Source organism: Xyrauchen texanus, chromosome 26, assembly GCF_025860055.1.
Source record: "Xyrauchen texanus isolate HMW12.3.18 chromosome 26, RBS_HiC_50CHRs, whole genome shotgun sequence".
Lineage (NCBI taxonomy): Eukaryota > Metazoa > Chordata > Actinopteri > Cypriniformes > Catostomidae > Xyrauchen > Xyrauchen texanus.
Window position 1 is genome coordinate 8427123 of NC_068301.1, and position 13138 is coordinate 8440260.

The 13138-nt window shown below is 37.7% G+C and overlaps 1 protein-coding gene across 2 annotated transcripts; it reads right to left on the reverse strand.

Moving 5' to 3' along the window:
- Positions 1 to 369: 369 nt before the first annotated feature.
- On the reverse strand, positions 370 to 2891 carry LOC127620120 (dolichol-phosphate mannosyltransferase subunit 3-like). 2 transcript variants are annotated; one of them, XM_052093224.1, is made up of 2 exons: positions 1931 to 2156; positions 370 to 1860 (listed from the first exon to the last, which is right to left on the reverse strand). In XM_052093224.1, the coding sequence occupies exon 2, from the start codon at positions 1805 to 1807 to the stop codon at positions 1529 to 1531; it is 279 nt and encodes a 92-aa protein (XP_051949184.1). In that variant the 5' UTR covers positions 1808 to 1860; positions 1931 to 2156; the 3' UTR covers positions 370 to 1528. The 2 variants fall into 2 exon arrangements, with proteins under 2 accessions (XP_051949184.1, XP_051949183.1); XM_052093223.1 differs by lacking the exon at positions 1931 to 2156 and adding an exon at positions 2844 to 2891 and having other exon boundaries at positions 373 to 1860.
- Between the last annotated feature and the right edge of the window lie 10247 nt (positions 2892 to 13138).

Genomic DNA, 13138 nt, shown 5'->3' on the forward strand with positions numbered 1-13138 from the left:
ACAAAACAAAATATCAAACCATTGGCATCTGCAAACAAACGATGCAAGCCAGTTTCTCAAAGCTGGTCACATGGTCATTTTTTATATTTGTTAGAAATGTGATATTTGTTTTATCGAATACAATGACATACATGTTATAATGTGCCTTGATTGTTACAGTGGGTCCACTGAAAACCACTTGCACAATTTCTTAACAGTTTGGTCTGCATCTCAAAGCTTAAACTTGGTAACAATATTTAATTAACCTGTGGTTTCAATGTCATAAAATGCTGAAACTCTGCAACCTTTGTGAAAAACAAGCAACAGCTTGCAGGAGGTGACATCACAGAGCTTTAAACAGTAGCCAATCAGTATCTGGGCAGAGCCTCATTATATGAGAAAATGCTAACTCTACCTCACTTTTTGGTTTTGAAGCCCTTTATAGGCCTGTTTCGACAGGGGGTAGAAGGGGCCTGAAAAAAAAACCAAGGCTCCAGCAGCCTACTTTGAGCCTGGAAAGAACGAATGAGCTTTGCTTGCCAAAAATATCAGATTAATTCAGCACTATATACAGCACTCATGTGCACTTAGTGGCTTTGGGATTAGTGTTTTAAGAGCCAAAACATGGACACACATCATATTTTAAGCATTTTAATGCACAGGACTCCATTTTTCTTTATCATAAAAAGACAGAACCAACAGTAGTATTCCATAGACAGCCTGAGGGTACGAGCTCACACAGACTTATATCAGTTGAGAATAAAACAGTGTTTTTTGTATCAAAGACACCACTTTTGAAAATGAACTCATTTAGCTGCATCATGTGGAATGTCGTATGTTTAATTCAGGTAAAAAGACCTAAAGATCCTGTGTGTTGTCTATTACCTCAACGTCTATGTCATTGATGGCATATCAACCCCATCCTGATATTTGAAATCAAGATTCTAGTGCTTATCTTAAGATTGCAAATGTTGTCCTACTTTGTAGGGCTGCAGACTTGTACAAATGAGAGTCTACATAGTGGGTTTGTTTCTAAATCTGACTAAGAATTCTGACTCTGCTAAAAACAACTGGGTCAAAAACAGATGTATTAACTCCCATGCCAATGCAAATACACACACTCTCTGGATGTTGCACAAAAATAGCACTGCTCTCCACTGACAATATATGAATCTGTCTGTAAAGTTTAAATGGACTGACATAATGCTGGAAATAGATCATAGGTGTGCAGCAGATCTCAGGGCTTACAATTTGCATGACAAACTTTCAACAATAATTTTAGTAGAGAAAAGAAAAACTTGAACATAAAAAGGCGGGAAGCTTTGTGAACCAACTTCACACATGGATAACTGTAGTTCTGAGCGTATAACACAGTGCTGAGGTCCACATAACTGGGCTAATCTGTATCAATGTGACCCAAAACAAAACATGAGACCAGGTTTGGATCTGTGTATGAAGGTGATGAGAGAGAGAGAGAGAGAGAGAGAGAAAAAATAAACCCTGCTAATATGTAGTAGTATGTGTGAAACGTAGTATTCACAAACACTTCTTACATCTTCAACCCTTTCTTCCTCAAGTCCTCTTTGGCTTCCTGTATCTGTGCCTGCAGCTCCTTTGCTGCGTCCTCACAGTCATTAAACGTGGCCACACGGTAGCCCACAGTCGCCAGTGAATAACACCCAAATGCCACAAGCAGATACACAGGCATCGGCCAGGCCATCTCCTTATACTGTGGAGGCAACTGCAAATCAAGAAGGTCAAAGGTAACAAGTCCCCATGCGATGCCAATCAGCAACACACCAAGAAGCCACTCCAGAAGCTTGGTCATGGTGAGAAGGATAGTGGGACGGTGGAAGGCAAAATTACAACTGGAAAATCCACCTGCAAGGATAATTGTGATTATGATGTTAGACAAAAATACTGATTATTGTTACTGCTTATTATGCCTTACATATGGCTGTGGCTCAGGTGGTAGAGCAGGTTGGACATTAATCGCAGGGTTGGCGGTTCGATTCCTGGCACACATGACTCCACATGCCGAAGTGTCCTTGGGCAAGACACTGAACTCAAGTTGCTCCCAATGGCAGGCTAACGCCTTGCATGTCAGCTCTGCTGTCATTGGTGTGTGTGTGTGTGTGTGTGTGTGTGTGTGTGTAAGAATGAGTCACAGTGTAAAGTGCTTTGAAAACCACTAAGGTTATAAAAAAAAATTGCTATATAAGTGAAGACCATTTTCCTTACAATATTTTAAACGAGTGAAGACAATAGAATGTTTTAAACCCAAAAAAAGGCAATTCAGATTTAGAAAAAAAAAAATGCAAATACTGAGACATAACTTATAAGAATGTTATAAGAATGACATAACAAATAGAATGTTAATTTGAATTTAAAATTACTGTATCAAGTGGATATTAAACAGTTCTCATAACCTGACACGTTGTAGGCTTTTAAAACGATTATTAATATATTCATTAGGACCATTCCTGTACATTCCTGCACTTTCAGAAACATATTCATTCAATGCATCAGATTTAAAGTTGAAATTTATTTAGCTGCCTTCAAAACATACTTTCTAGTAGTTGCTAGATTTGGCTTGATACTGGAAAAATGTATCACAAATATTACAGAGATCCGATCTTTACGACATAAACAGAGAGAGTTGTTATAATATTTACATTGATCTGCAGTCGGGTTGAACAGGTAGCAAGATGGCTAATAGCTATCAGTAGTTACAATTAAAGCTGACAGTCATCGCAAAACAGATGCAATGTTTGTAACTTAGTAAAATTAACAGTCCCTAAATATAACTTACTCAAGATAACCATTTGAAATATACTGATGTAAATAAATCTATACTTTCTCACCTGCAAGCCAAAGCCAGCTCACCAGTTTAGAAAATACGGCGTGGGATGATGACGTCACACTACTGAAATGCATGTTGGAACATGTAGTTGCTCTATCGCTCTCTCTCGCTGCATTTTATTTGGAATCTTTTGATATTATTTAGAACATTTCAAAGGCAAAAAAAATAAATAAAAATTGTGCAAGTCTTACCTGTCAATTAAATTATTATTAAAATAAAGTTAAGTTTATTGATTCTCTTGGGCACATACGTACTAAGAAATCAATATATACTATTATATGTGAAAGAGCTGAAAATATTTTAAGCTCAACGGTTTGTCATTATTTATTTAATAATTTATTTATTTCTTACTTATATTTTATTTAGCTTTTTCGATCATTATTATAGCTTGAAAAAAATAGCAGCCTCTTTATATTGTTATTGTAGTTTATATTTTACCCCACTATAAATGTCCATGGCTTGCATGATTCTTAGTCTATTTTTTAAAAGGGCAATTGAATACAAGATTGTATGTGAAATAGATGTTCATGCCAAATATACGCCCTTGTCTGCACTATGTAAGTCTGTAAGTTGTTTTTGTCTCTATTTCACTTGCGTTTGCACAGGTCAGTGTCTTGTAGATGCCACGGGTGACCTCCTCACCAGCCAAGACGTTGTGAACATTACTCACCCTGAGAGGGCACAAACACTGAGGCTCCTGACAAACAAACATCACCCTTACAGCAAATGCGAGTTTATTCTTAGTGATGTTTACACTCCATGAGTGCCTCTTTCAAAAGCGCAAGTGGTTGTAAAGAAGAAGCATGGCTATAATCAGGCATTTGTGTGAGGGTTTGGGGCACATACAGTCATCTCTTTATTTCAACACTTCAGTGATTGTATTAAATCAATCAATCTATCTATCTATCTATCTATCTATCTATCTATCTATCTATCTATCTATCTATCTATCTATCTATCTATCTATCTATCTATCTATCTATCTATCTATCTATCAGTCTGTAAAGCTCAGCAATGGTTGTGATTCCTTTCATAATCTGTGTTATTTTTTGTTGCCTGGGTGTTTGTGTAGGAGTATGTGTGCAGTGAGCTGAACGTTCACGAATCACAGTTGGAAAAAGGCGAGTTGGCCATTCACAGTGTTTCAGACTGCCAGTCCCCTGTTCTCCATCTCAGGAAACCTGTGATCTAGCAGAGAGCAGTTGGCAGACACAACATAACAGCCTGCACTGAGACACAGGGGGTGGCGGGGTGCAGAGTGAACAACAATGATGCTGGATTGAGAGACTCTATTGCCACAGGACTAGGGCGGTGGACATTGTTGTAAGTACAACTTTAAGACATACATAGACTGTGGGTGAATGTGCAAGTATGCATGTTTGCAATGTACATTCAGTACAACATACACTAAACAATAAAATGTATATATATATATATATATATATATATATATATATATATATATATATATATATATATATACAGAAATACAATACTGCTGTGGTTCTCAACCTTTTTGAGTCCAAGGCAACATTCGAAGACTCCCATCCCCCAGAAATGATATTTTTCATCAAAATGGGGTCTTAATAAATAAATAAATAAAACCTTTAATCAAATGAAAATAGAACAATACATTTTTGGGGGTTATTCTAAATGAGAACGCCCCCAAAGTTGAAAAGGTGCCCACCCTGCAAGATGCCATCCTGGGTGACTGCCCATGTCACCCATGCCTAAATCCGCCACTGCATAAAAGGATTGTTACCTCCTATACATGACCCTTAAAAAGGATCAGACTATAAAACCATTTTTGTTCTACTTGGAAACTATAGAGAGTGGGAGCTTCTTGGATGAAATGACCGAGAAAAAGAGAAGAAATAGTGTGCAATGGCAGTAGAAAGAGAGGAGGGTGTTGGGTTTGGCGTGGAGTGCTACAGGTGCAAGCTGGTCAGCAGTTGACCTTCATGGTGCATTAAATCCAGATGTTTAAATGGCTTACATGCTTAAATGGTGGTCCCCTGCCACCACCCAGCAAGACGAGATCTAGACTATGTGTGTGTGAGTTTACTTAGCAATACTTTTGGGACAAAATTGTCCAGAGAAGGGACAGAATTGTACAGAATATTTGAGGACATCTCTGGACATCCTCAATTGGAAAAAAACTAATATTGTTTCTTTAAACTATAAAAGTGCAAAAAGTTTATTTTTAGGGTTATGATTAGTCATAATCATAGAGCATTTTTTACATGCACAATCTTGATATGCTTAATAAGACTAATGTGTGTGTGGACATGTGATTGCCTAAAAGGGATAGTTCCCCAAAAAGGAAACTTCTCTCGTCATTTACTCACCCTTATGCCATCCCAGATGTGTATGACTTTGTTTCTTCTGTTGAACACAAACAAAGATTTTTTGAAGAATATTTCAGCTCTGTTGGTCCATACAATGCAAGTGAATGTTGGCGGGAACTTTGAAGGTCCAAAAAGCACATAAAGGCAGCATAAAAGCAATCCATACGACTCCAGTGGTTCAATCCATAATTTCAGAAGTGATATGAAATGTTTGGGGGGAGAAACAGATATATTTTTGTCCTTATTTACTATAAATCTCAACTTTCACTTTCACATTCCTTCTTTTGTTTTTGTCTCTTTGCATTCTTTGTGCATTTCGCCTACTGGATTTTATAGTAAAAAAGGACTTACATATTGATCTGTTCCTCACCACACCTTTTATATTGATCCTGAAGACATGGATTAAACTACAGGAGTCGTATGGATCACTTTTAGTCTGCCTTTATGTGCACTGTTTTAATGCGCTTCAGATTTTTGGAATTAACAGATTTTTTGTAATTATCAGTATATGTTTGTGCATGTAAACACACTCATAATTAGTTTTATATCAAAACAATAGATGTCTATGGTATGTCCTCATTTAGATTACTTAAGTAACCGTGTGTGTGCGTGTGCGTCTGTGTGTGTGCGCGTGTGTGCGCGTGTGTGTGCGTGTGTGTGCGTGTGTGTGTGTGTGGAAGAGGTAAGTTGGCAGGAGTGGAAATGTCCTTGAAATTACCAGTGTTCATATAAGCCACAGTAACACTAGGAAGGATGTTGGAACATTTCAGACCCAACTATATAAAACTGCAATTGACAAGCATAAGAGAAGTGCAAAGAGGGTGAAAAAGAATACAAGGTTAAAGATGCGCCTCCATTGTGGGGTTTAAAAGGAGGAATGGCTGTACCATGGCACCAGCATGAGTATTTTAGATGGGACAGACAAAATATGATTTAAATGGAACAATTGCAGATAATGGTGTTTATGAGAGAGAGAGAGAGAGAGAGAGAGAGAGAGAGAGAGAGAGAGAGAGAGAGAGAGAGAGGAGGGAGACAATAGCTCTTAGTTCACAAACAGGAACCCTCTGTTTCCTGTGCCACTACTCTCATTATTATACACACACATAATCAGAGAGAGTCACTCTAGTCATCCGAGTTCATGCAATGACAGTATATTTGGGGGTTATTTATATTAGTCCATGTTTATTTGCAATGTATATTAGCATTGTTTAAACTTTTATAGTGTTGCTTGCTAAAGCAATTATCTATATTACTATTAGGGTAAGGGTTTTCAATAAACCTTAACTCTAAGTATTATACTTTTTTGCATTACTCGTCTCACGCCTTTTGCATTCTCTTCTGGAAATGAAACAATCTATTGTGCGAGTTTTATTATATTAAGATGAGATATTTTTTAAATGTAGCTGACACAAACAGATGTGCTTTAGATGGTGTGTTCAGGGTTGACCTGGTGTTCCAGTATCTGTGTATGTTGGAAGAATAGTGTCATCATTCTTGTCTTGTCTTTGAAAGCTATTCCTCAGTACTGGCCAAACCTTGACACTTTCCAATTCTTTGATGTCATGGAGTTTTTATTTTTTTTGGTCAATGCTTTGATGTCATATGCAATGTGTTTGTAGGATTTTGTTTTACCTAAGCAGTTAAGAAACTTCTATGTACATGTCAAATGCTCCATTAATGAAGACAATTGAGCAAGCGACAGATGGGCTCATAAATATTCACGCTATAGGAGCAATATAAACAGCATAAATTCCAACCTGACATTCTGTGCCTAAACTCAAGAGTCAGAAGGTGTATGTGAGTGTAAGTGAGGGAATTGTGCCCTTCCTGTCAAAGTCCACCTGTTTCTGCTTCAGCCATGGAAAAAGACCAAAGAGAAACAAAGGATGGAAAGAAAGACATGTGGAAACAGGAATGTGCTTTTCTCAGTTGCCCCTGTCAGCATTTTTCTGGGTTATATACATTTATAACATCATCTACATCACATGCAAAAATGAAGCTTTATATTGCTGGGTTAATTCAAACTAAATACACCAATACATGGTTGACAATACATATAAATATTGTGTTCTGAGTCATGCAGATTACGTTTTTATACATGTGAGAAAAAACAAGTGTCACGTTTAATTTACATGCACTTTTTTATTTTTGTATTTGGGATGTAACCCTCTTGTGAAATGACAGCATGCAGTTAAAGTTTATTGGATTAGTAACATAGAAATCTTAAGTATTTTCAAATTTTACATCATAAAATGTTTTTAAATTTTTAGCATGTTGAGTCCAAGATTTTCAATGTGGTCTCACACTTCTGGACCTCACTTTACCATCCATCCATCTTCAACCGCTTATCCGAAGTCGGGTCTCGGGGGCAGCAGCTCCAGCAGGGGGCCCCAAACTTTCCTCTTCCGAGCCACATTAACCAGCTCTGACTGGGGGACCCCGAGGTGTTCCCAGGCCAGTGTGGAGATGTAATCTCTCCACCTAGTCCTGGGTCTTCTCCGAGGCCTCCTACCAGCTGGACGTGCCTGAAACACCTCCCTAGGGAGGCGCACAGTGGGCATCCTTACCAGATGCCCAGACCACTTCAACTGGCTCCTTTCGACGCAAAGGAGCAGCGGTTCTACTCCGAGCTCCTCACCCTATCTCTAAGGGTGAGCCGCCACCTTTCTGAGTAACCCCATTTCGGCCGCTTGTACTTGCGACCTAGTTCTTTCAGTCATGACTCAGCCATCATGACCATAGGTGAGGGTAGGAACTAAAATTGACCAGTAGATCGAGAGCTTTGCCTTCCGGCACAGCTCTCTTTCGTGACAACGGTGCGATAGAGCAAGTGCAATGCCGCCCCCGCTGCCCCCCGATTCTCCGGCCAACCTCCCGCTCCATTGTACCCTCACTCGTGAACAAGACCCCGAGGTACTTGAACTCCTTCACTTGGGGCAATACCTCCTTCCCTACCCGGAGTACGCACTCCATCGGTTTCCTGCTGAGAACCATTGCCTCAGATTTAGAGGTGCTAATCCTCATCCCAGCCGCTTCACACTCGACTGCCAAGCGATCCAGTGAGAGCTGAAGGTCACGGACAGATGATGACATGAAGATCCCCAGCCCACCGAACCACACACCATCCCCACCCCGCCTACGCCTCGATATCCTGTCCATGAATATCACAAAAAATAACCATTTAAAGGAAATTCCAGAAAAACAAATAACACATCATAATGAATCAAATAAGATATTTCTCAAAAAAGTTATGTTTTTGAAACAGGAAATACTACTCCCATCATCAGTTTTTGGCAGTAACATTTTCTGCTGTCATTAGTAATGGCTCATCATCAGCAACTGCACAGAAATAGATCACATGTCTCAGCAATATTTTGAATGTCATATTCTTTTAACTTCTTTTAAAACATCCCTTAATGAAGGTTTCACATTGTTCCGAACCCATTACATTGACATTAAAATCTATCGTTTTTCTGTGGATGATGAATCCAAAAGGAGAAAATGTTTAGAATGTTGCATAATGCAGCACTGACCGTGGCCTGTCAAGCTCTAAAAGGACAAAAAAACAAAATAAAAGAACCTTAAAAGCTGTCTATGCGACTTGTGCACTATATACTCTATTAGCTCGACAAACCAAAAGAACACCATGTCCTGGTGAACAAACCTCAAACTGAGTGAAAAATTATTTCATAGACAGATTAGTTTTTTATATTAATAATAGCTGTTTAAATCCTACTTTGGTTTCAGTTCTGTTCCATGAACGGATACAATGTAAACAAGTGTACTTGTTTGGTGTTTCAAATATTGTGTATAATAATCATCACAGTGCATTGTTTCAACACCTTCAGATAAATACTGTGTTTGGGGACATTTGGAGACAGTGCTCTTATTGTTTGTTACTGATGAATTTGAGGTCAATGCCTGTGTTAGAAAAAGTCTACTGCCATACCAAGAACATTTGAAAGAAATTCAGTATGAAGTACACATACCGTGCATTGTCTGAACATTTTATGTTGGTCATGCATCTCTCTGATGACATATTAAATTTGACAGAACTTGCTGGCTATAGTGCTCTTTGAGCACCCACAATGCAATGTGTTAGTCTCTAAACGTCTGTTTCACATGAAATTGAAACTTTTTTATCAAACTTGGATTATCTCCAGGGATGTGGATGATTGAAGGCCATGTGACAACAGTTTTGTATAGGTGAAAGCATGATTGGTTGGCACACATTTTCATTCTTTGTTGAATATTTAAATTGATCTCGAATTGAACATATTTTCTCAAGTATGTGTTCTAAGTTTTTGTGTGTGCGTGTGTGTGTGTGTGTGCGCGCGTGTGTGTGTGTGTGTGTGTGTGTGTGTGTGTGTGTGTGTGTGTGTGAGCATGTATTTATCACTTTGTGGGGACCAAATGTCCCCATAAGGATAGTAAAACCCGAAATTTTTGACCTTGTGGGGACATTTTGTCGGACCCCATGAGGAAAACAGCTTATAAATCATACTAAATTATGTTTTTTGAAAATGTAAAAATGCAGAATGTTTTCTGTGAGGGTTAGGTTTAGGGGTAGGGTTAGGTTTAGGGGATAGAATATAAAGTTTGTACAGTATAAAAACCATTATGTCTATGGAAAGTCCCCATAAAACATGGAAACACTACATGTGTGTGTGTGTGTGCGTGTGTGTGTGTGTGTGCGTGTGTGTGTGTGTGCGTGTGCGTGTCTGTGCGTGTGTGTAAAGGTAAAGGCTCAGATCTGCTATGAATTGTAGTTTGTTTTTACATTCCATGTTTTGTACCAACCAACCCCAAAACCAGTCTGCCAACCATTCCAACTTCCATTTATCCAGCATTCTTTTCATTTAATCATTTCATTGAATTTGGAGCAACTTCTCCTCTATTGCAAAATTTGGAACGTGAACTGTATTTATCACTGTAAAACACTTGAAACACTTTAAAGTCACAAATCTTTTCAGTGCGATTTGACAGTGATTTTAAAATGTGTTGGCACTAAACGCCATATAAAACACTTTAATATTAATATTAAATTGCTGTAGGAGTCTAAGAGCGTGGCTTGAATGTGTAAAATGCCCCAGAGATGTTTTATTTTATAATTGAATATAACCCGATATGACAGCACGTATCGAGAGCTCTTTTCTTCTGGTCATTTCACGCTGAATGAACAAAAATAAACCCTTTGGAAATGACATACAGTGGGACAGGAAATGCTCTGGGCTTGTACAAATCCTTTAAATTGAAAATCTCATTATTAGCTGCTAGGCCAATCATCTCATTCCATTACTTAGCTGCTCTGGGTTGAGCCCAAAGTCATGCCAGGTCTCCTTCTCAAAACTCAATATCACATCTGTGGTCCTAAAGCCAGCCTTCTCCAAAATAATAAACTAAAACACTGTGACAATTTTGGCTCAAACTTTTGTTTTGATTGGCATAAGCTTATGTGTATAAAGTGACATATTAAAATGGAAAAAGCGAGTTGGGAAAATATGTTAAATTCGAGAAAAATGGAAAGAATAATCTTTGACCAATAAACATTTGCTAACAGAAGCTACTTTGAAATGAATATTATTCATTGTTCAGACATTTTTAATAATGGTTACTATTTAAAAATGTCATATATAGGGTTAATTCAGGTAAAGTGGGACAATTGGTAAAGTGGGACGCTGAATCTTACACTAGTATAGCATGACATTGATATAGCCATTTGTATCATATTTGAAAAAAGATTCAGAAAGTGCCCCACTTTACCTATTTTACCCATACTATTTATTTCTATGCAATTTATTTTTAGTAAACCGAATGTTTGCAATTGGAAATGTTTGCAAATCAAGTCCAATCTGTCCAGCCATTTGAAAGCCTATAAATACTTAGTATGCTTTTAGCTCATTTTGTAAATAGCTAGAATTGATTTTACAGCCAATAGCAAAACACATTAACACGGATCCCTTATTAACTCAATGTACAGTTCGCTTTCTGCTGTTACCAAACGCAACGTGACAGCATGCATATACATAGATTTTGCATAAACTCATGTAGCCCAGACTGCCTTTCATGCCCTATTAATTATAGCAATTGACATCTTCAATAATTGGCAAATGTTGTGAAAGGCCTCTAGCTGGGACAGTTATTTCTAGCATCTGTTAGCACACAGGACTGCAACAGACATCAATTTTAATGAGCTAATGTTGGGAAGACCGCCGTGACCTCTGTAGGTAGGAGTTCACTGATGGCTTTAATCTAGACGGGAAGAAACCTGCCACTGTTAATAAAAGGGTGGGGTTTTTCAAATCTGTCTCGATTCGCGATCGATGGCTTGTGAGGTCCAGTTACTGAACGTTGGTATCTGATTGGTTGACATTTGCATTCAGTGACCTTGATGGAAATGATGTCATGAATTAATCAAATATTTAGTCTCTTGTGTATGTCATGGCATTTATTGTTTGTTTTGGTGCCGTGACCCAGAACCATGGTGGTCAACATGTACAATAAATGTCCTCTCTTGTATTGATTTATAACACAGGAATGCATTGCTGTGGTCGTGTAGAAAGTTTAGTGAATTGAATTAAGCTCTAAGTCCATAACCAGATCAGAGGCTGTTTAACCTGTGATGGAGCACTTGTTTTAAAATGAATTGGAGAAATTGGAACAACCAATATTAAGGATGTAAAAAAGGAAGTCACACCATACAGATAAAAGAGCCAATCTCCTTTTAGATCACTGTCAGTCAACTAGAGAATGAGTTTTTGACGATTCTGGTCCCTTAACGGTTCCTTTAACGATTCTTTTAGTACTTTTAAAAAATATATGTATTTGGAAATAAGAAATGCAATTCTTTTGAACTACACTTTGTCATTTACATTCAGTAACTACACTGCATGAAGTCTCACAAGCATGAAGAACAACATTATATAACACTGCCACAGTTCTTATTGTATTTAGAGTCAGACAAAACTCATTACTTGCCTGACAATAAGATTAATTCAGTAACCGCTCTGATTGATGTAGCTTATAAGTGTATTTGATTCACTAAGAAGAGAAAGCTCATAAGAGTCATTTATTTGGGAATTGGATTACACTGGTCACTTCTGTATTGTTTTTGGTTCACTAAAAAGAACCGGTTCACAAGAGTCGGTTTGTTCGAGAATCAGACTACAATGGTAGCACTCTGTGCATTGCGCTTTAGATTCAAAAGAACCATCTCATAAGGGTCATTCATTCGGGAATCGGACTACTCTGGTCCCCTGTTTGACAGTGTAGATTCAATAAAGGGGCTGGACTGTCACTTAATTGCACTGTATGAAACAATGTCAAAATATTTTAGTACGGCGTTCCATCAGTATCGCTGAAAAATTGCAAGTTCTGGAACGTTAACGGAAACGAAAGTCATGAAAATTTTAAGGTGCAAGTATTTTTTTCAAAATAGAACAGGTGCTGAACAAAAACAAGTAACAACATTACTAATTACTTTACGTATAAATCACTTTGTAAAACACTTTTCCGCTCAACAAATTCAAAATTAGTTATATATTTCGTTCTTGTTCATTGTTACCAGTGCTGGGTGGATTACTTGTTAATTGTAATCAGGTACTGAATACAAATTACATGACAAAAATGTAATCAGTAACGTAATCTCATAGATTACATTTGTGGGGTAATCTAATCTGATTACTTTTGGATTACTTTCAACCTAATTCTATGTTATTTTATGTCACATGCATTTGAGTAGGAGAATCATTTTAACATAAAAGTACAAAAACGAAGATGTATTACATTCTTTATTGCTAACAAAAAGAGCTAAAACGTGCATTAAACATTACATGAATGAAATAAACATTAAATCTAACAGCAATGAAAACAGCAAGATGTTGCCTTGGTCAACACTTTCATCTAAAAACATTAAAACACTTTTAACCCTTACTGCTTACTGCTCATC